This window comes from Rhinolophus sinicus, chromosome 2 (assembly GCF_057876585.1).
Source record: "Rhinolophus sinicus isolate RSI-liver-muscle chromosome 2, RSI-T2T, whole genome shotgun sequence".
NCBI classification, from domain to species: Eukaryota; Metazoa; Chordata; class Mammalia; order Chiroptera; family Rhinolophidae; genus Rhinolophus; species Rhinolophus sinicus.
In genome coordinates this window covers 23,138,901-23,163,011 of record NC_142502.1, presented here as the reverse complement: position 1 = coordinate 23,163,011, position 24,111 = coordinate 23,138,901, and the positions used below count along the sequence as shown (strand labels likewise).

General features: G+C 39.9%; 1 protein-coding gene across 1 annotated transcript in view; it reads right to left on the bottom strand.

Annotated features, from left to right (window-relative positions):
* Nucleotides 1-5,668: 5,668 nt before the first annotated feature.
* TXLNB (taxilin beta) overlaps nucleotides 5,669-24,111 on the bottom strand; it is a 42,241-nt gene continuing 23,798 nt past the window's right edge. Inside the window, exons 5-10 of the mRNA XM_019732783.3 lie at nucleotides 23,802-23,996; nucleotides 21,908-22,027; nucleotides 17,853-17,927; nucleotides 12,688-12,780; nucleotides 10,228-10,323; nucleotides 5,669-8,996 (exon numbers count right to left, since the gene is read on the bottom strand). Of these exons, the coding sequence (XP_019588342.3) occupies nucleotides 8,208-8,996; nucleotides 10,228-10,323; nucleotides 12,688-12,780; nucleotides 17,853-17,927; nucleotides 21,908-22,027; nucleotides 23,802-23,996 (1,368 nt within the window). The 3' untranslated portion in view covers nucleotides 5,669-8,207. The remainder of the gene's footprint in view (nucleotides 8,997-10,227; nucleotides 10,324-12,687; nucleotides 12,781-17,852; nucleotides 17,928-21,907; nucleotides 22,028-23,801; nucleotides 23,997-24,111) is intronic.

Here is a 24,111-nt window from a genome sequence, read left to right as displayed (position 1 = left end):
TTATTCCAGGGAATAATTCCTTGGTAAGAATGTTAAGAAAACAAGTGCATTGAACATGAATTTCTTTACCCAGGGCATTACAATAGTCGGTGAGGACTCATACTGGGTTGGGTAGAGCAATTGCAATATTCTAATAAATCTAGTCCACGATATCTCACTGGTAGTCCTCCATCTTACACGTTTCACCTCATGCCTTTGGGTGGAATGAAAATCATCTCTGTGGTACTATTATGTCTATCAATCTGAACTCTGACTTTCAAATTTTCTTTTTTTAAAAAGCGATAAATTTATTCACATAATCATGTTCTTTTTATATAATTGTTTTATTTTTCGTTTAGAGTTGACATATAATATTTTAGTTTCAGGTGTACAACATAGTGATTAGATATTTATATAACTTAAGAGGTACATCCCAATAAATCTGGTAACCATCTGACACATACATAGTTATTACCATATTACTGACTATATTCCCTATGCTGTACTTTACATCCTCATGACTATTTTGCAGCTATCAATTTGTGCTTCTTAATCCCTTCCCCCTTTTCACACACCACCCTGACCACCATCCCATCTGGCAGCCATCAAAATGTTCTCTGTATCTATGAGTCTGTTTCTGTTTTGTTTATTCTGTTTTTTAGATTCCACATATAAGTGAAATCACATTGCATCTGTCTTTCACGGTCTGACATACTCCGCTGAGCACAGTACCCTCCAGGTCCATCCATTCTTGCTGTCACAGATGGCAAGAACCCATTCCTTCCATGACCAAGCAATATCCCATTGTATATATGTACCACCTCCTTTTTATCCATTCTTCTATTGACAGATACCCACCCAGGCTGCCTCCACATCTTGGCCATTGTAAACAATGCTGCAATGAACATACGGATATATACTTCCCCTCGATGTAGCATTTTGGGTTTCTTCGGATAAATACCCAGAAGTGGGATTACTGGGTCCTTTGTCTCTTGTTATAGCCTTTGTTTTAAAGTCTATTTTGTCTGGTATAAGTATTGCTACCACAGCTTTTGTTTGTTTTTTCCATTTTCATGAAACAACTTTTCCCATCCCTTTACTTTCAGTCTGTGTGTGTCTTTCAATATGAAGTGAGTTTCTTATAGGCAGCGTATATGAGGGTTTTGTTTTCTTATCCATTCAGTCCTCCTGTGTCTTTTGATTGTAGCATTTAATCCATTTACATTGAAAGTAATTGTTGATAGATATGTGGCTGTTGCCATTTTATTATTCGTAATTTTGATTTTTTTTTTTTCCATCTTGAAGAAGTCCCTTTAACATTCCTTGTAATACTGGTTTGGTGGTGATGAACTCCATTAGCTTTTTCTTGTCTGGAAAGCTCTTTATCTGTCCTTCATTTCTAAATGATAGCTTTACTGGATAGAGTAGTCTTTGTTGTAGGTCCTTGCTTTTTATCACTTTGAATATTTTGTGCCAATCCCTCTCACCTGCAAAGTTTCTGTTGAGAAATCAGCAGATAGTCTTATGGGAGCGCTTTTGTAGGTAACAAACTGCTTTTCTTTTGCTGCTTTTAAGATTCTCTCTTTGTCTTTAAGCTTTAGCATTTTAATTATAATGTGTCTTGGTGTGGGCCTGTTTGGGCTCATCTTGTTTGGGACTCTGTGCTTCCTGGGCTTGTATATCTATTTCTTTCACCAGGTTAGGAAAGTTTTCAGTCATTATTTCTTCAAATAGTTTCTCAATCCCTTGCGTTCTCTCTTCTCCTTCTGGCACCCCTATGATGCAAATGTTGTTATTCTGGATGTTGTCCCAGAGGTCTCAAACTCTCCTCATTTTTATAGATTCTTTTTTTCTTTTTGCTGTTCTGATTGTTTTTTTTTTCTTCTTTTTTTTCTGCTATCTTCTCTTCCAAATCACTGATTCAATCCTATAGTCTGCTGGTGATTCCTTCTAGTGCATTCTTCACTTCAGTTATTGCATTTGTCACTTCTGACTGGTTCCTTTTTATGGTTTCTATATCCGTTTTTTATGCTTGCTTTCTCTTTGTTGAAATTTTCACTAAGTTCCTTGAGTATCCTTATAACCATCGTTTTGAACTCTATATCTGGTAGGTTGCTTGCCATCACTTTGTTTACTTCTTTTTCTGGAGATTTCTTCTGTTCTTTCATTTGGGATGAATTTCTTTGTTTCTTCATTTTGACTGCCTCCTTGTGTTTGTTTCTACGTGTTAAGTAGGGCTACTATGTCTCCCAGTCTTGCCTTGTGGTTCAGTGTTGCTAGTCACCTGGGCTGGGTGCTCCAGGAGTGTCCCTTGTATGGGTTGTGTGTGCCCTCATGTTATAGTTCACATTTGATTACTGTTGGCATGTCAGTGGGTGGTATTGACCCTCAGGCTGACTGGCTGTGGAGTTTGGCCATGTCCATAGCTTTTAGGCTGCTTTGCAGGGGGCTTACCCCACAGAGCAGAATCTGCCCCAGTGGGCTCTGGTAACTGTTGAGACCACCCTTTGTGTGTGCTGCTTGTGGGGCTTATTGGGTGCTGTTCTGCTGTGGTCTAAAGCCAAACCCCAAGTATGTTGGTTCTGGGGCCTCTTGGGAGACGCTCTAGTGCAGGCCCCAGTTAGCCACTGCCTGTGACCAGCTGGGGAGCGCCCGGTAGATGCTACAAAGTGATTCATAGATGGTCGCTGCCTGTGCTAAACCTGGAGGTGTGTGGGAGAGGCCACACTGTGAACCGAGGAGGGTTGCCACCAGTACTGGGTCTGGGGTAGCTCTCCCAAAAGCCAGGACACTCTGTGGCCTGCTGCCACCTGCCAGCTCCCATAAGGTTCAGCTGCTGATAATGCCTCCTGCAGTTTGCAAGTTAGGTGAGGCAGAGTCCCAGCTGAGTCAGCAGGGCGGAGGAGCAGAGCTCACCAAGCCAATCAGATTCAGATTTGGCCTGTGGGTGTGGGCTCAACAGGGGAAATGGTGCCCACCTGCCAGCTATACGGGAGGAGCGCTCCATACAGAGAAAATGGGGGCTGTCCCTCCAGTTCTCACCCAGAAGTTACACAACTCAGTCTCTCCCCATATGTCTCCGATGCCCAGAGAGTCACCATCCCTCCACTGGAGTCCAGGGTGAGTGCCTGCACAGGCCCTGTAAGAGGACGTCTGGGTTTCCCACAGCCTTCTGTCCCACCTGAATGTTTGGAATCGCCATTGTTTTTCACAGCCACAAGTTGTAGGGGCTCCTCTTCCTGGCACCAGTACTTCAGGTTAGGGAGCCTCGTATAGGGGTTGGGGTCTCTCTCTGCTTTGTGAGGAAACTCTGTGGCTTGAGATAGCTCTCCTGATTTTCAACTGCCAAATGTGGGTGTGGGACCAGCCCATTTTGTGTCTCCGCTCATCCTACCAGTCTCGACGTGGCTTCTTTGTAGCCTTAGTTATAAAACCTCTGTTCACCTAGACTTCAGATGGTTCTCCAGGTTGATTGCTCTATAGTTTAGTTGTAATTTTGATGTGTTCATGGGATGAGGCAAGCACAGTGTTTATCTACTCCATCATATTAGATCTCCCATTGGGCTGCTCTCTATTTTCTAAATGTTCTATAATGTAGTTTAATTGTTTTTATACTGAAAAAATGCAGTTATTATTTTAAAAGAAATGCAAACAAGAAGAAAGACAATACAGCAACAATGTGGATAAACATGTCTAAAAATTCCTCAGGTTGAAGCTGTGATATGGAGTGTATTAATGTCATTTTACAGCTCTTGCCTTCTGCTGCCATCCTGCTTTTACTTTAGGGTCAACCAATTTATGTGTCTCTTCCTTTTACTGTTCTTAATAGTCTTAAAGTTTTATTTTTCTTTTGTATAATAGCTATCAGATTTAAAGCCTTTTTTCTTCTTACTTTCCCTTGCCTAACATAACGTCTTCTTGCTTGGCTTTTATGGTAGTTTTGTGTTGTTTGACATAACATGTCATTAATTGACTGCCAGTTCTGAAACAATGAATTTTACACCTAGGTATGTTTTAATTATGATACGAGGTAATAGAACATTATAATATATATTACTTTTTTAACAAGTCAAAGTTAAAATGGGATTGACATTGGTGTTAATAGAGAGCTGAGGCTCTAAGCTCCAGCAGGAAGTACGACGTGCACCTGGGTTTAACCAAGCTCGATTGTGTTGTTGAAGTGATTTATCTAGTTTCTTACTTCCTGGTAGAATGAAACAGCTTCTGTGAATAATTTTTTGTGCCACGGATCAATGAATTTGTAGGTTTGTTTTGCTAATTAAGTGTTTCTATCAAATATCTTTATTCACACAGGAAATGATTCCTTTTTGTAGTTTGTTCTTGTCAGTAAAGATCATACTAAGTATCCATTGAAAATACAGGTAAAAGACTCACCTACAGGAGCAAAATTAGGTCAAATTCTATACATGTGAGTTTATGTGTATGTGCGGGAGTGTGTATATTCACACAAACATACAACAGCAACCAGCACTTGTAGAACTTCTATCAGGAGATAGCACCAACAAGACTGAACTTTAGGTACTAAAGACACAATTTACCGGGGTTGAGAAAAAATTGTTGTTATTATCATTTATGAATGTTTCTATTCTAATGGAGTGTCCTCCTGGTTGATCTAATAACTGATTTTTGATTCTAAATTATGAAAAAGAAAATAAATTAAATCTTGTGCAAATTTAACCCATATACCCAACTTGCTTCCTAAATTCTACTTGCCAGTTTATGATGGGAACAAATTTCAGAGACCAAAGGCATCATTTTTATTTCATATCTTCTTTTAGCAAATTCTTTATGTTTCAAATTATTTTTCTTTTTCTTAAATACTGGATTTAACTATTGGTTAGAGTTGGAAGGGCTGAGGAGATTTTCCTGAAATTTCTCTAACGATCTCTTAGTTCATTGCAGCCTCAGTTTTGCAATGAACACATAATACTTTTATTATCTCAAAAAGAAAACAAAAAAGGGGGGGATCTATTTTAAAACTGTGTATCTATACTAGGCAAAAAGGAGCAAAAACAGCCTTAAGGACAGCGTTGAATCTTTTTTCCCTTCTAGCCAAGCAATCCTCTTCTCCAAGCGTGATAGGAAATGTCATGTTCAAGAAGCCCCTCCTGGATCAGTGTGGTCCGGGGAGAGAGCATACACAAAAGGCAGAATGGTTGGGCCTCTTTGGGTCTTGCTAGAGAAAATTCTTGCAGCAGTTAGAAGAACGGAGTAGAGGCAAAATGAGCTGACACATTCTACACGCCCTCCCTTATACTTCAGAGTATTTCTGAGAGGACACATGGCAGAGAAACTTGTGGAAACATAGTCTCGTAGGAGACTGACACTGAAGAGAAACATTGGCCGTGTGATAACTGTCTGCCATCAGCTGGTAGCCAGGCAGAGGGGCATGGATCTTGCTCTCTTGTTAGCCTGGGCAGTTGTGTTCACTCTCTTGCTCCCTTTCTCTTTCCTTCTCTTTCTCTCAACACACACACATACACCAAAATTTTCAAAGTATTCACATTACATTCTTCTTACTCAAGAGACCAAAAATTCAACCAACAATAGAATAAAACCATAGTCTTTCCTAGGCATTGTTGAAGCATAGAAGTAACAAAAGTAAACATAAAAAAGTAAACATAAATATAAATGAAAATAAAAAATAAATAAAACCACTGCTAGAGCATTTTGGAAGAGAAGTACCTTTTTAATGGATACATTGATTGTAGTTATTTCATTTGCAAAACACCAACAATTCTAGTGTTTCTGGTAAGTAGTCTTGGTATCTCTAGAAATAGTTACATGAACTTGATAAAGACCTTCTTTAAGGTCTTATGAATTATTGTTACAATGAGTAAGGCCCAATTTTAACACAAAATACATTCTTTGAATATTAAAATAATTCTCCCAAAGCCTCTATTAAGCTTTGCAAATTTCAGGAAAATTTTTGTATCTGAAACTCTGCCCAAGATATATACTGGGTAATGTGTTGCTATGAAAGCTTTTTGGATGAGGAAAAAATGAACTTTGGGTCTGAGAATATTTGATTTACTGGATTTTGGCTCTCTCTTCCGTTTCTCTTGCTAAACGTTTAGACTGAGACTTTACTATGATTATCTAATCTTACTCCATCTTGGAAGTCTAGCCTTTGTAAATAGTGAAAAAGGAGACCCTCCTGGATTGTTATGGTGAATATTTGGCTCTGAATTAAATGAATGTTTAAATCTCTAAGATTTCAAGTAATGTTGAATTTGGCTGGGTACCCTGTGGTTATAATATTTTAAGCCTTTAGAAATACATGGGTTCTCAAATAGCGATATGCTTTTTTTTTTTCCTGACTAGCATTTTGTTATTACCCTCACTGTCTACTTCAAACAAATTTTATGCAGTTTACAATTCTTGTAGCATATGGTTGCTGCCTACAAGACTTTGTGTGCCTTGGCAGACAGCCACATGTGACACCGAAGAATGATTTCCTGCATGAGTAGTAGAAAATGTTGCTTTTATCCATTTTTCTACTTGAGTTCAACTTTTAAGGTAGGCCTGGGTTAAATCTTTTTTTCCTTTCCTCCCTCCATCTTCCCTTCTTCTCTTCCTTCCTATTTCTTTGGTGTAGTCTCTCTTTACACCAAGTAGAGTAGTTTGTACTGTCAATATTATTAGAGGTTCTTGTCGAGAAATGATAATATAATACTCATGTACTCGTAGACAACTCCAGGTGTTTCTAACTTTTGCCTTCTCCTGAATCCTCACCTATTTTTCCAAGTCATTTTGAATATGGACCCATTTGTCCTTTGCTTTGTTTGTTCTTCTGGCTATAGAGAATTTCTCAAAGCAGAGAATGTGTTTGTTTGTAAGCCTCACCACTTGTATTGAGACCCTGTGTGGATTTCTGTTTTGGAAAAATAATAGTTTTTACTTAGCAATATCTGAGATGAGGCCTGGGTATAATTTCCTACTGCAAAAGAGGGGGTTAGAAAGAAGGAGCAGTTATTCTCAGAATATAGACTGAGGCAGTGACAGCAAGAGGTGGTGGGAAACTCTTTGGAGACAATGGTAGGTGACAGGGAGGGAACCGAGGAGTTGACAGGGGCAGGTAAATATTCTGCCTCAAGACTATTATTTACAAACAAACTCATTCTCTGCTTTGAGAAATTCTCAAGACTTTGGTAGCACAAGAGGCAGGGGATGAGCATAGCCTCTTCTCAGTCTGAGGACCCCAATTGTTCCATGCCTTAGCACTTTCACCCCACTTCCTTTCCCACTTCCAACCCTTTCCTTGCAGGAAGCCATGAGTGGGTTGAGTTGCAAGGCATGGTCTGAGTTGTGTAGAAGAAACAGCTGGAAAAAGTGAGCAATTTACAGCTCCGAGCATTCCCCTGTTCTGTTTATGGCCTCTTGTGGTCATCTTTGTATCTGTGCATTCTACACAGATTTGCAATCTAACCCAACTGTTGTTCTGTCATTCGATCAATTGGTTGAATTTATTGATTGATAATTGAGTTACTTATTTTTGCCCTAAATACTTGTGTTCCGAACCTACTTCTGATTTCATAGGGCATTAGTCTACTGTAGTTTCAAGTGCAAGTAAGAGAGCATCTTTTTGACTGGCATCTAAATATTTTGCATGAGAGAAATTCAAAAAAGGATGAGAGAAATGTATGTAAATATATACATACGTATGATATAAGCATGTGTATATATGTGCAAAAGCACATATATGTATATATTCAAAAATCAATCCATAAGTATATATGCACACATATGCATATATTATTTATATAATGTTTAAATGGAACCTGGACGTCCGTTATTTACTATGGAACTTATTAAACTATGGAAATAAATACAACATCACATTTTCAATAGTTATATATTGTAGTGGAAGTCTTTAAATACCTAATATTACTGTTGATTAACAAATTGAATTAAGTCCAATGTTAATGGCAAATTATAATAATATAAATTTTCTATTTGTATGTTTTGTTGCCATCCAGGAAAATTATACCATCAACCAGTGTTAAATAGAAAAGCTCCGTATCAGTTATAAATTGAGAACAAATAGCAAAGGCTGAATGTGCTCTATATAACATTTAAAAATGTTTTGATTCTAATTAAGTCTCTTCCAATAGACATCCCTAGTCCTTAATGCCTCTTTCAGAAGAAAATCTGTTATGACAGAGATGTGAAGTCAGGAAGGTCAGCCTCCAAGGGCGCGATGAGGGTTAGTCTACTTCCTCTAGATTGGGGTCGGACACTTTGGGCACCTGGGGTCTGGCTGAGACCCCTTGTAGCAGACCCTCTGCTGCTGCTGGTGGAGGCTGCCTATTGGGCTCACAGCCAGGAGCTCCAGCTGGAACTTGCTCACCTGCTGAGGGTGGTGGGGCAGGACCATTTGCCTCCATTACCCACAGGGAGGCCTCGGAGGGGGAATGTGGGGCCTGACTGGAAGCTTCTGCCTCTGGCTTCCAGGGCTGCTGATCAGCCTGTGCTTCAACATGGAGACCCTGGTCTTGGAGCTCTGCTTCCAACACTACAGGGGGATTACTGGCTCTGGGGGGCTGTTGTGACTCATTGCTTCCTTCTGCCTCAGCTTGGGGAATTGGGGGAGGCAGGGGACTGTCTGAATGGCATGGAGGGCTCAGAGGGGGTTGTTCTGGCTTTTTGAGGGCTGCATCACTGGCCCCTGGAGGACTGCCGAATTCTGGCTGGAGTTCTTTGGACAGGTCGAGGGGTGACCCAGGATAATGAATTACCGCTAAGGCTGTGGCCAGACTTTTCACAGCATCTTGAACTCTGTTGGCGTCCTCTGTGTCAGCCTCTTCACCCCCTGAAACAGTTGGCTCTGGCTCTTCGTCCGAGGTGTGCTGAGTTTCATCATCCTTTTCAGGCATTTTCGCTTCTCTAATTTTTTTGTACAGTTCATTTCTCTCTTCTTGTAAAGCTCGACAGAGATTCTCTAGCCTCCCAATTTTCATCACGAAGCACTCATATTCTTTTGCTCTCAGTGCTTTCTGTGATTTGAAAACATACACATGCATAAAACATCATGAAAAGCAAAGCTGCCAGGATGCTTTTTGGAGACAAAATCATTGGTCCAGGAATTTGTCTACCAGGCTCTCGGGTCTGACCACAGACTGGTGGCTGGATAGACCCTTGGTCAGAGACATCAATTCTTTTTTTTCTCATTATGTGCTAGACTCTGGTAGAATTTTAGTCATTCTGGCAGAGGTTAGGAAAGAAAGATGGCAAAGCCTCTCTCTGCTTCAGTCCAGGGCCTCTAAAATCAAAGATGATTTTTCTGCTTGTGAGACAGCATGTAAGTGAAAGCTTGTGGCAAAATGAATGAGATGGACGGGCACTTGGCCATCAGCAGGGCCTTATTTATCCTATGGATAAACTGCCATATGCTAATCCAGTAACTGTCTGATTGATATTGATGATAATAAGCTCATCTCTTTGGAATTGGTTGCAATTTGGGATGAATTGTTAGAACAGTCATTATAACCAGAGAAATTTACCACACACTAATTCATGATGCTGGCTGCTCAAACTGTTCACTTTTCCTTCTTTTCTCTAGAAATGACGGTGTGTTTGTGCATGACATTGTTCTGACTCCTTCGGCCCATCTTTTTGTTGCTCTGTACCCTTTAAGACTTTTTTTTTTTTTACTTGTTTACACGGAGAGACCTCCACCTGTCAGCCTTGCCTCTCAGGTCAAGGTTCAAGTATCGTTGCCTGCATAGTCTCAAAACCTACTTGGAGCCTGATGTAGTATCAATGTTTAAATGACCGTTGGAGGAATTAATCCATCTCCACATCTGTCTATAAAATAGCACATATCCTGGGTGCTTGGGCTAAGGTTTTCTCTCAATATGTTCAAATCAGTGAACTAATTCATTCTGTACCTGTCGTGTGCTAGGCACTGGGGAAAATCAAAGACAAGTAAGACACCTGCCAGGCCTTTGAGGACTTCACAGTCCAGCGGGCCTGCTGCTGCTTTGGGGACAGCTTCGGGATCCACAAGTAGACATGGGAGTTGGGAGTCACAATGCTCCTTGGGAGCCTGGACCCAATTCTAAATTACTTTGCTCTAATTATTTTCATTATATGCTCATCTATCACATCCCAGAAAAATGCAGGCCTTTTTCAAAGGTAATCACTTATACTATTAAGTTATAATTTTCTACGTCTGAATGTTTTGACGAGCCAGGGGAAAATAAGCTAAGGGAAAAGCTTCCTCACCTCTTCAATCATGTCCAACAGAGCTTTGTTACAGCTCTCAAACCGGGCTTTCCACGTGGCTGTGTCCTTTTCCAGCTTCTTCATTTTCTTAGTTGTCTACAGAAATTAGAGTGCTTTAATATTAACCCTGAAGAGTTAATATATCAAAGAAGCTATTAGTTCCATATGTGATATCAAGAAAAATCCTTTTGTTACCAGCCGCTGAAGTAAATGCAAGTTTAAGGTCAAGGAATGAAGACTGAGTAGGGAAAGTCACAATTTATTCCCGAATCATCTAGGTCAGTGGTGAACAAACCTTTTTGGCCCTGGAGCCAATTCAGGAAACTTAGGGCCGCACTGTTTTGTCATTGGTTTTTCTTTCATTTAAAATTAAAATAGCAAAATCAATCAATCAATAAAATGAAAATAGCTTAATTTAGTCCCCCAAGCTTGCGATTTTGATTATTTACTTTACTGAGTAGAAGACTATGAGTGAGAAAGCTGGCCTGGCTCTTTAGCCATTACAGTGTCAATAATATCTGGGTACATCGGAGGAGTAGCCACACAAGGCAGCTTTCTACTTTCTCAGTCTTTACGTTTGTCGAGTGCAGTAGGGTTCACAGAATGCAGTTACACAGCATTTCATCCTTGAAACAGTCCCCCAAGGAGGTTCTTTTTTTCACCTCCACTTTAAAATGGGGCTGCTGAGGCTCAGAGAGGTGGAGTAATAGTCAGGCGAGTTAGCAGAGACTGGGGCTGGAATTATTTCATTCCATTTAATGCAACGGAATGACTGGTCGTCTCCAGGCTGGGGCTGGGTACGTGGGATACAGAAGTGAATGAAACACAGCCTGTCTTTTTCAATCCTGAAACTACTCGCATTTCTGGTTGTAGGATCAGCTAGAGCTCTCTGCTTGGATAAAGGACAAGGCACGTAATCAGGTGCAGTTTCCCTGGTGAACCACAGCTGGGCACTTGCTGCCTTGTGCCAAGCTGCCTGAGGCTGGGGGAGGCCAGATGCTGGGCACAGGCTCTCAGCTCCTGGGCTCTACTAAGAAGCTAGGTGAGCCTCGAGTGGTTTTTCATTTTGATTATTTTTTACCCAACTTGTTAGTTGATAAACTTTTTAAGGTCATCAGCCCTTTTCAGAATTTGATGAAATTTGTGGGGTCACACTCAGAGAAATGCAAATATGAATGTGAAATTTTTTTGCTTATTCTCAGATTTATTACTGAAAGTCTATAAACTCCAGATTAAAAACTTGTGCTCTTAATCATGAAGATTAAGATTTCTCTTTAAGATTTATTCCAATCTTAAAACTATGTAATTTTTAAATAAACATTTTTCCTGATCTAATATTTATTTCAATCTTAAAACTCTATAATTAAAATAACATTTTTTTAATTGGGTAAATCCATCCAGGAGTGGGAAAGCTGTAACTGTTAACAAACGTTGGTCTACTTAAATTTGCTCACTGAATTATGAAAGTTCTCATTTTGTGAAAATGTTTTGAAAAGGAGGCTTTCTGTGCTTAAAAATGGTTCATGCCAATGCTTGTTCAGAAGCACAATTCTGATGCTGATCTTGTTTTGGGAAAACAGTACATTGAATAGGATTTAAATATTATATCCCACAATACTATGAACACCTTATATTTGTAAAAGACTTTTAAAATGTTTAAAACCATTTTAAAATATATTCATTTATTTGAACTTCCCACTCTTGTGAAGTAAGCAAGAGAAATAGTACCTTGATTTATAGATTTAAAAACAAAAATTGAAGGAAGTTGAGTGAATTGTCCAATACTACTTGATGAGTAAGAACACACCCAAAATTTAATTTAGACTTCCATATTCTCATTCAAACGCTCTGTAAGTTACATCATACTACATATTTTCTCTTCTAAGAAGGGTCCTATGAAATGGTATTTTCTACCCTAATATTCCAGTCTTGCATATTTGTGTAAAATTTTTTCAACTTTTTTTTTTATTAGTTTCAGGTGTACAGAACAATGAAATAGTTAGACATTTATTATTTATATCCCTCACGCAGTGACAACCCCCTGACCCCCTCTACTGCCCCTCTGACATCGCATACAGACATTACATTTAAATTTTTTTTATCTACAGAACAGATATTTTTTTTATTTCAATATAAACAACATAATGTTAAACTGCTAGTTCTTGCCTTTATTTATTTGTTTATTTTATATATATTTTAAAGCTATCCATGGACTAGGGAAAAAAATAGTCTTCCTTGGAAAGAAAATGTATCCTAGTGTTTTTGGACTCTTCTTAAGATTAATTCACCAGATACTTGCCAATAAAAAAAATACAGCCCAAATCACATTGGCACCTATAAATGTTTCATTACTTCATGAAATGCACTGGAATATGTTAGCGAGAGAAAAATGAGCCCAAAGGAGAATTGCCTGTCAAATTAGAAAATGTCAACGTTTCGTGTGGGATAAGCAATACTCACTTTATCCATTTCCTGTTTGAAAGTGGCAAACACCTCATTGCTTTTTGTCAGTGTGCTCTGGAACTCTTCAAACCTTCCAGAGTAGAGAGTGAGCTGTAAGCAGGGGAAAGAGTGAATCTATTTTAGGGCTGCTTTCTGAATGCTTCCAGAACAAAACAACATGTCATTGTTCATTATTTGAGAAGAAAAATGATTTAAGGGAATTCTCAATACAGTGTCAGTAATACGTTCAGTTCTTTTATTGACTATCAGATCAACCTAGGTCAGTGACTATAATTGAAGTACTCCTTTAAAGAAAAATGAAATAATCAAACACGTTATCACCATTGCATGATATAACTTTTACCAACAAACATTTATTGAGCTCTGAACTTATGCATGAACTCTTATGTACAAAAGAATTTAACGTGTGGCTCCTGCTTTTAAGGGACCTGCACTCTGGATGGGAAGACAATCCCAAAGACCACTTGACTACAGGACTGTGACTACAAAGTGACAAGGCAGGTAAGTGCAGTGCCTGGTCAGTGAAAGAGCCATGTTTGTGTAGAGATGGTGAGCCTTGAACTTGGTCTTGGAGGAAGTGAGGATGTAGACAAATGAAAATAAGTGATACAAGAAATGTGGGCAAGACATGGAATAGGGCTGCTGCCATTACGCAGGTTGTGCCACTCTAAACAATGACTATTTCCATTTTAGACATTGTGGTTTTGTATATTTATGAATCCAGTGTTCTAGCCAATAGCAGTTAAATGTCCTTTTTCATCAAAATCAGTTTCTTATACCAATTTTCTACAGATGGAAATAATGAGTCTTGAGGAAGGAATGTCTTTTTCTCATTTGTACAAAAACAACATCGTATGTATGGGTTAGCACTGGCCAGTGCGCGGCTCACCACGGGAGGATAGAGAAGAGCTTTTGTACCTCCACATCCTTAATTCCAAAGCTTGCCTTTGGGGATTGGGTAGGATAGGAAAGGAAAGTTGTCAATGCTTGATTGTTAGCGACAGTAACACAAGAATAAAATTTTGCTTTTGAAAATCATTTTAAGATAGCATGTTTTGAGTGAGTGGACATTTAATATGCATGGTTCAGGTAAGTAAAGCCTGCATTTTCAAATGAGCCTTTGGTGCCTATAAGTGCCTGGAACTGCCCCAAGTCCTCCGATGGGCACAGAAACGTCTTTTGTGTAAAGAAGCAAGCCTGCAGCATCCAGCAACAAACAAGAACTTGAGGCTGCCCTTGGTAGGTAGGCTGGGATGCTTGGGTTATTGGCCAGAAGGCAGGCACCAGCTGACTAGCTGCTGGTACCTGTGAGCCTGTCCTTGCAAAAGCAGAGAAATGCACACCAAATGAAAGCCAGCAGAATGGAGAGTTCTTAGTGTTGGGGTGGGAGTTAGAGGGTGTGTGTGGGAATCAAACAACCCCTGGAACCCAGAAAGTATGCTCATAAATGGTTCATTCTCAAATGATTCAGAATAGTAAAGGTTTTGCTGCACACAAGAACAACAAAAGGACACCATAAAACCTTTTCATAAAATACAAATTTTCCGAAGAAAAGTCAGACAACAGCTGACCATCATTGTGAAATCATTCATTAGCACTGTGAGCATGTGACAGAGTTTGGGGCAACCAACTCTGGTGATCTAAAATGTGTTTCTCATGATTCCTTGGCACACAGATTACAGATGCCTGGGGAAAGGGGCTTCAGGGAATTTATGGCCAGGAAGGTTTTGCACGCGTGTGCATGAACACACATGGTGTATAAGACACTATTTGCTCTTACTATGTGCTATGCATTCTCGATATATTTAATTCTGTTTCATTCAAAATACTGGCTGGGATCCACTGAATTGATTTCAGGGCCCATGGGTAGGTCAGGCCTCTCAATTTGAGAGGCTCTACCCTAGTGTAAGCTCCTGTGGGACTAGCTACTAATACTGCACACAATCCCGAGACCTAAGGTGGGGGCAGCTACCCCCAGCTGATCCTTTCACCTTCTGTCACAAAAATCTGATGATTTTATTCTTGGCCAAGCACTCCTATTAACTTAGTTGTCTTACTTCCTCCCCTTTCTTTTTCCAACGTTTCAGTAATTCCAGCAGAGTTACATGAGGGTCACAGATTCTATCTATGGTCTTCTGAACTGGTCCTCCCAAGCCTCTCTTGTAGTCCTGTAGTTGCAGGCTGCAGACAGGAGGGGGCAGGAGTGAGCAAATGTGCGGTCCCTCTCACAGAGACAAACTTGGCAGTGTTAGCCGAGCAGCTACACCCGCCCCAACCAGCTCTCCCTTTGTTCGGGCAAAGTGTTCTTTTTGTTGTATCAGTTGGGCAGGTTGAGAAGACAGACACACCCAGAGGGCCAAGAAATAGTGTCTTGCTTCATTACCACCTCTTCTGGCCTTTTTCTAATGATTTTTTTTCTTTCATTAAATTTTGGTAAAATATACATAACATAAAATTGACTTGCGTAACCATTTTTAGTATTCAGTATTTTAGAGTTCAGTATTGTATATTCACACTGTTGTGCAATCATTCTCCAGAATTTTTTTTGTCTTGCAAAACTGAAACTCTGTACCCATTAAACAAGAGCTCCCCATTTCCCCCTTCTGGTGATTGTTTTTAATGTTCTGCTTTTTTTTTTCTATTTGACCATACATCACAAAATCTGTGTGGATTATAACTTTCTCAAGTAACCAACTCTAACTCTCCCACTATTCTATCTAAAAATGTACACTCCCTGTTTACTGAATGGATATTTGTTTGGTAGTAGTTTCCCTCTCACTAGTTTGCTGACGTGATGCATGTTTGGTTTGGTGTGTCATGTTCCTACTCTCACTTTGGTATTTCAGGAAAGCATGGAGGGGACATCCACAGTACCTCTCCTGCCAGAGATAGAAATAGAAAGCAACTATTCTAGCGTTGGTAATAATAATTGCCTCAACATTTCACTTTCAAATGGGCTGAGTGACAGACATATTCCTTTAACTGAGCACCGAATTTTAATTATAAACATTCATAGCATATAGGAAACAGAATTGTGTCCAGGAATGGTCTTAGCAAACTTGTGAGATTTGGTTTGGGAACAAGTCAATTATGATAGCAGTTGCAGAGGAATCTCCTCTCGTCCTATACTGATAAGGTGAGGACTTCTGAGTTGAAAGATCATGATGGCCTGTCTTTAACAACTTACTCACTGATCTTTCCCCTTGGGCAGTATTTTGTGTCTGCGTTGTCAGGTATTGCTGACTTTCCACATCAACTACCATCTTCATCCTTATCGATCCAATGAACACTCTATCTGTAGTGACAATTGCATCCCATTGATCATCTCTGACATTTACTCTATTGCTTTGGTTTGTATAATTGAAAACCAGACATCTTTTCCCTAAGTGAGAAGCATGCCCCAAACTGGCAAGCTGTTGTCTTATGATTGAAAAGTGACTTCCATCTAGGAAAACATAATTCATCCTTGATAGTTCCCTTGCTCAGATGGTAGAAATGGGACTAAGGACTCCCTCTCCTATCACCCATCCCTTTCAAGATATTGTAAAACCAAAGGAAGTGTTTGAGAGCTATGCAAAACAATCAGTGATAGACTTTGTTTTTCAAGGTTTAAAAGTTTTAAAAATGTAACATTGATCCTGAATGAGTCATTCTCTAGTCCAGAGTCTAATGATTAATCTACTCTTCTCAAGTTCATTATCTTTATTTAGCATAGCTTCAAGTATGTCTATTGTGCCCCTCAAGGCTCAGTTGTGAATAGGGCAGAGACAGGGCCAGAAGCCTTGGCTTGCTTCTCTGGGCTCCTGCTATGACAGTGAGGTCACACCTCCTTTCCCCCTGCCTGCCTGTGGTTAGAGAGCTGCCACAACCTGCCACCTACCCTGCACCAGGATATAATGGGTTCCGTGACCGCCTAAAGGATGACCTTGAGTTTGTAATTCTAAAGTTTGGTCGTTTAACTCTGGGTCCTTTCATTCTATTGATAGTCAAAAACATTATGGCTCCAATGTCTACGTAATTAGTATTTTAAAACGATTTTGATATGTTACTGGGGGAAAACAATTCATTGTTGCATTTGGTAAACACATTGGAAAAGCATGCTTTAGGAAGGTTAGAGATCCAAATGTTATCTGTGTTTCTGTGTGTGTAGTGGTATGATTTGTGATTTTAACTTTCTTAGTTTTCTTGTTTTTTATTTTACAATGAACAACTATTCATTAAACTTTTTCATTCATTCAATCAACAGGGTTTTTTTTTTTTTTTTTTTTTTTTCTTTGGTTTGGCTTTATAATGAATGAGTATTCAGCAGTCAGCCCATAAACATTGACAAGTGAATTGCCCAAATCTTAAATTAATGCTGCCCAGCCTGGAAGGGCACTTTCTGTGAATTTACTTTATGTGATTTCACAGTTGCTTCAGCGCTTGGGCATTTCTCCCAGCAAATGACCTACGGCACGATGGCTGTCCTGGAACCTGACAGGGAATGTTTGCCAGGAGAGACAGAGCCCTCAGGATACAGAAAAGATGGATAGATCTGGCTTTCCCCCAGAGTCAGCTGTTGCATGAGGCTTTTGAATTCCCACAGTCTAGTCAAAATACACACATGACATCAGAAAGCCAAATCAAAATCGTTCCTGACTTTCCACCATTTCTAGACATTTGCCACCGATCAAGCCAACCTCAGACAGTGCAAAAACTTGGGTGCTGACTCTATTTTCTAAATTCCCTTTATTATAAATAATATCAAACAAGTCAGAACATTTTCAGTACTGACAGTTATAGATGGCACATCTGAACATTTTAGGCTTTCTTCTTACCTTGTTAGGGTAATGGGTGAGGGGAAAGAGAAGACATATGAACAGATAGGTGGGAACCTGGATACCATCTCATTCTCGGTGACCATTCTAGTGCCCTCATGTACATGTCAACAAACCTTTTGACTGGATGTTGTCAGTGCAAAGGCATTTCTTTTTCTTAGACATACATAGTGCTTTTATTCTTACTTAAAAATAATAAATATAAAGTTATTCTTCATTTTTAACTCCTTTCCCTCTGCCTCCTGCCACCTTTGGTTCACAGCCTCTTGGGTAGAGCAAGGCGAGCATATCCCAAGCATTGTTTCCACCCCCTGCCCCACCCCACCCCAAACACACGCACTTCACCTGAGCCTGCAGGACTGTCTCTTGTTCCTTCAGCACTTTGGCCTGAAGTTTCCACTCTGCTGCTTGGTTCAGCAACTGTGAGGAGAGAGAATGCGTGGAAGGACTGTCATTTTGTCTTTTAAATTACCATTTGGCTGTCATTTGTATAAACTCTGTATAAACTTAATAATTAACCCTCTTAAGTAATTTTTTGGGGAACATTGTAAAGAATCTAAGAAATCTAAAAAGCAACTAGTCTAAAAAGTTAGATTCTCAACTAAAAATTAGTGGTTCTATTGGGGGAAAAAAAGAGAAATCATCTTCAACTGAAGCATTAATCACACAAAATTCAACCTCCCACCAAATTCTGGAACCTTCTCTCGAAATTCTGCCCAACCATCATTTAGCCTCTGCTTGAACATGTCCAGAGCATCCCCACCTGGGGCACTGTTGTGACAACTGTTCCTTTAGGTTAAACCGAAAATTAGTCTCCTAAACCCCTGTTTACCATAGCATGCAACAGAATCTCCTAGGGCACATGTTAAAATGCTAATCCCTCTCAGAGACTATGAGTTAGAAATTATTTCGTGGGTGATTGGAATCTGTACTTAAAGCAAATACCCAAGATGGTTTAGATGTGGGGGGGTCCATGGGTTACAGTTTGAAAAACATTAGGTTAGAAATTTGACCTATTGTCTCAAATCCTGTGTAAGGTTTACAAAATAAGTCCTGTATAAGTTTGCAAAATAAGATCCCTTTTCCTTAAGGTAGCTCTTCAGATACAACCAAAGTCCCTCATATGATGCCTAATCAGAACTGGGAACTGAGGGGTTAAACTGAAAAATATTGTTTTAGGCATAAAAATGACACACACGTGAAACACGTTATTTTAAGATGTCTGTTCATCTGTTTATCCACTTTGATATAGGGCTCTGGTGTTTGTTTTGGATGTGGACTTTCAGATTGGAATTCAGAGGGGTTTGTTTTGTTTTTACAAAAACCATATCCATGATATGCCATATAAGATTTAGAATATTGTTTATTCTTTGAACAAACATGGTGGAACCTAAAGATACTTGTGAAGCCACTTGATTGTTTAATTCTCTAGAATTTTACTACTTTCTCCCAGTTTTTATAGCTACTCACATTTGACAACTATTTCTTGCTATTTGCTTACGCCTAGTCTTTCAAAGCATTAAGCATAGTTTTCATAGAAATAACTCTTTCTTTTCACACTTGTATTGCTTCAGTTAATGTATGATTCTGTTGGTTTACATAATGCAAAAATAAGGATAACTGGAAAGAAAAGGTTTGGGAGCAAAGGGCTGATTGATTCTTGATCTGCACCATCTTACTTCATGGTGACAACCATGTGTAGGCAGTCTAGAGTGACTCACTAGCCACACGATTCGACATGCTGTGGGCATCTGTCAGTGCATTTACAGAGAGAACAGTGAACATCATGGGTTAATCTGTTTAGTCATTCAGGTGGCTATCAGTTAAGAAGATTCAAATGTATTTGAAGGTAGCCAATATTCAGAGGGTAAGGGGGGTGGGGGGTGGGAGAAGATGGTAAGGGGGATCAAATATATGGTGATGGAAGGAGAACTGACTCTGGGTGGTGAACACACAATGGGATTTATAGATGATGTAATACAGAATTGTACACCTGAAATCTATGTAATTTTGCTAACAATTGTCACCCCAATAAATTTAAAAAATAAATTAAAAAAGAAAAAAGATAGCCGATTTCAATTTTCTTCTTTTTGTTTATCTTTACTGTATAAAAGTGTCCATGAGGTCCATGTATTACTTTGATAATCAGAACAACAACAACAAAGAAAACAATGAAATCATTATTTTTAAAACCTTGAAGGCATCTTTTGTCTCATTCAAGTATGTTTTTTCCCATGGCTCGACCTCTCCATTTGTAAGATGGGTAATATACATTCCTCTATACCTCCCAGCATGCAGTGCAGATGAATTATTATAGAAGTGCACTAATTGGAGAGGTCTGGGCTCGCTGTGTGGTAGAAGACCTACAGTGCCCCCTCTGGCCATCTGAGGAGCATGGTGGCCCTGTACTTGGCCCCTGCTTTCCTAAGCAGGTTGAGGAGGCCTGTTGTGATGGGTGGTCCTTGACGGAGAGGAGGCAGGTGGCTGCTTGTTATACTTGGAGTGAGGAAACCTCCCAGCTCTGATGTGATATTTCATCACTTTCAGAAAGAAGCATCAGAGCTAGAAACTGGGTAGGTGGCTGGCCATCTTTGATGAACGATGGGGGCCTATCTTTCTTTGACTCAAAATTGGCTATGTGTTGCCGAACCAGGGTAGGAAAATACATAGCATGGTAGTTTCTTGCTAAGACTGGGTCACCCCACTTCTGCCCCTCAGCCTCCCTCACATGAATCTTTGCCTAGTCGTTCCTCTGTCATGTCTCATCTATTATATACCAAAAGTACTAATATCCTGTAGGAAGCATATTTTACCTAAGTGGGTAATTATGACAACAGTGGAACATCCATTTTCTTGGATATGATTAATAACTAAATTTATTTTTTGATTTGAGAGCTAGGTTGTAGACGGCTTTAATAATTTAATCTTTTTATTAAGAGCACATGGACTTCTGATTTGGAATTATTCAATGTCTACTAGGTTATGTTCTTCAAAATTCATCCTTTGGTTGCTACATTTGAAAACCAAAGTTATTTTTAAATTATTATTCTAACAAAGTGAAGTGATTCTGGTCTGATTTTAGGCAAAGTCAAAGCTTGTGATCAATTGTTAAATGGCCAAATTCCAATGATTGGTCTGTTGACTGTGTCCTATATCTCTCTCTCTCTCCCCAGCAATAGACACACACTTCAACTCTTGCCTCTGAAACACACCTCTGAGTGTGATGTCCTGTCACAGTTTGGGTTTGGGGGCAGACACACTTGGGTGTGCAACACATCTTGGTCACCCAGTGGTGTGTGACCTTAATTAAACAAGTTGCACCTCTTCTCTGAGCCTCTCATCTGTAGAATGGCCTGATAGCTGTCTTGGAGTATGTGGAGTTAATGAGATGTCAGTAAAAGACACCACTGAGTTTGTTAACCCAAAAACTAACGAGTCTTCTTTGACTCCTCCCTTTCCTCCCTGTCACCATCTTCAGTTCACAGCATTGCCTGCTGGTTTTACATTGAACACATAACTTTCATCCATGGCCAGCTTTCCTTCACCACTGCCCGCTCTCTAATCCAAGCCGTCATCATAGCACATCCACGTTGCTGCAGTAGCCTCCTAACTGTCCTGCTTTCTTGTCCCTCTTTAGTTCATTTTCCATTCAGGATCCAGACTCATCTTTTACAGATGCCAAGCAGATCATGTCACTTCCTTTGCTGAAACTACCCAGTCCTTTCCCATTATATTTAGAATAAAATCCGAACTATTTTCCAAGCTTACAAAGCTATACAACTTGGTTCCTGCTTACCTCTTCAACTTCATTTTGGAACTTTCTCCCACTGGCTCAACATGCTCTTGCTACCCTGACCTTCTCCCGTTTCTAGAGGATGCAAGCTGGTTCCAGCATCAGGAACTGGGGCAGACACTGCTACTGGAGACCTCCCTGACTCCTCCTCACCAGGCAGGGCTCAGCTCAAGCCTCTCCTCTAGGGGAGGCCTTCCTTCTGTCCCTTCTCCTATTGCCCTAGTTGCACGTATTGTTATCTAAAATTACCCTTTCTTGTTTGTTTGCTTGTTAATTGCCTGTCTCTTCCCAGTTAGATGCTAGTCTCCATGCTGGGTCATGGCCTTCTCCATCTTGTTCACTGCTATACCCCAACACCTGGAATGGTGCTTAGCGCTTGACAGGTAGTTGAGAAAGATTTGTGAATGGATACATCATTATTTTATGCAGAAAGTAGTTTAGATATAGTGCCTCCTACTGGGCTGGCTAAGTTAGTCTCCAGGGAAGCTCTGGCTCTTTCTCCAGCAGTCTAGGGCTCTGTGACCCTTCTCCAAAACAACCTCCTCGGGGGTTCTCTGCCCCCGCGGCAGACCAGACAAGCATATTGACACAAGCAAATGATAGGTACATATTCCTTTTCACGTTTGTGTCGCTCCTCTGCTTCCTTCATCATTTCTTGTGCCTGCTCAAGTTTTGCGTCCACCAGCTTCTGCTGCAGTTCTCTGTGTTTAAATATTTTGTCCAGATGCTAAGGAAAAAATAAAGTGCACGTATCAAGCTTGACTTGTTATTGGTGCTGAAAAATGTAAATTAAAAAGTAATATTCACATAAACACACATTCTCCAGGTTTTAAGATTAAAAAAAGGGGGGGAATAAATGCATTAGCATCACTTATGGCTTTGTATAAAAGCCATAAATTGCTGAAGTCCCCTGCATTTTGCAAACGTGGTGGCAAAAAGTGATGGTGTCAGAATTCAGCAAACAATTCCAAAAGGTCCCATTATTTTTCTAAATTGGTAACTATTAGATACAGTGCTACAAATGATGTACTTCACAAGGGCTGCAACACTGTCACTCAGTATTTGGGCTCTTTCTGTGAATATAGAACCACATTTAAGTGCAACATTAATTTATCGTGGTGAATTCTCCTCCATACTGTTGACTCCAGGGTTGGGAGGAAGCTCTGGGATACCAGCATGTGGCCCTAGGTTAGGGGCTGAGGTCACAGTCCCCTGACTTCAGCTCTGTCACTCTGGTGGATAAGACAAGGCCGAGGGTCACAGGTGCATTGATATGCAAATGTGCTTCTTTGTGCCACCACACCTTTTGTTCTCTCTACCGGTGTGGTGAAGAGAAGCTTCTATCTAACTCTACCTCAGGGTGGAGAGTTTCTTGGTCATTAGGGGTTCCCAGCGGCAAGAGGACATGAGGAATTCTATCCTTGGGTGTTACCGAGAACCAGTCCCAGGAATATACAACCAGTTTACCAGGCTACCAACCTGAGATCTTTCTAAAGAATGTGGCAATGTTTCTTTGTAGCTCCTTATGTTTTGCTTTTGCCCAAATCTCCACTGTGTAGTGGGGGCTGATCTTTGTGACAAGGTGATCTTTATGAAAGGGTAGCATGGCGTTTTGGCTTACTGTGAGAAGTTTCTCGATTTACTTAAGTGCTGTTACCATGTGCTATTGGCTCAGTTGTTTTCTTGACAAAATCTTAGCATGTTGCCAACAGAACCACTTTGACTATGTTATGCTACATTTTAAAACAGACTTAAAATTTGGGTGCGATGGGGAAAGAAATATGATATCTCAAAATCCTAAAGGAACATCTGGAGTCTTAAAAACATATCCAATATTAAAATATAATTTTTGAATAATAAAAGATCCTTATAGTTTCCCTAATGTAAACTATTGAACGCAAAGCTCTCTTGGCTTTTGTAACAATGGGTAAGTGATTTAGTCTCGTAGCCTCTGCTTCCATCTATAAAATATGGGTAATATTTTATTATCCAGTGCATAAGATTGTTGAGACAATTAAATGACATATTGTATGCATAGTTCTTAGCACATGGCATACACTAAGCTCTGAATACATAATATCATTATAATTATATTTATTACATTACTAATACTAGTATTGGCTTGTGGGGTATACAGAATACAGACCCTTAATGATACGGCGATTCTTAAGAGGGACTGTGTGTGATATTTCTTGGCTCTGCAGAGAATTAAAAAGGCTGAGAAATACTGTTTTTAAGGATAACTGTGCTCACAACCTACCACTTTCTATTTATTGTCTGTGCTTTGCAGTGATTCCAGTTCTGAGGAAATTCCATGTGACTTTCAGCCAGGTATTTCGTAATACCATCTGGTTCTACTTGGCTCGTAGAAGAAATCCAATCCTAAATATTAATCAATTGAGAAGGCTGGCCATAACTTTCTGATTAACCACATCCCCCACCTTCTCAACCCAGGTCAGGATCTGTATGCAGTGTTCTAAGTTGTCTGATGTGGTTCTCACCTCCTCTCTGAGCTCATACTGATCAATGATGCTTTTCAGTTTCTCTGCGAGCTCTGTGTTCTCCTGACACAACTTCATATTTCGCTCACTCTGCTGCTCAATCTGGGCCTGGATATCTGTCAAGGTACTCTGGAAATGACTTGTAATCTCTTTTCTTTTCTCTTCTTCCTCGCGTGCCCGTTGTAGGGTTTCTTCCTACAGAAACAAAAAAATAAATAAAGCAAAATCTTTCGTTTTACTCGTTTATATCACCCCAGGTTTATAGAACGCAGGGTGACATCAATAAAAGGAGATTAGTGTGCAGGGAAAG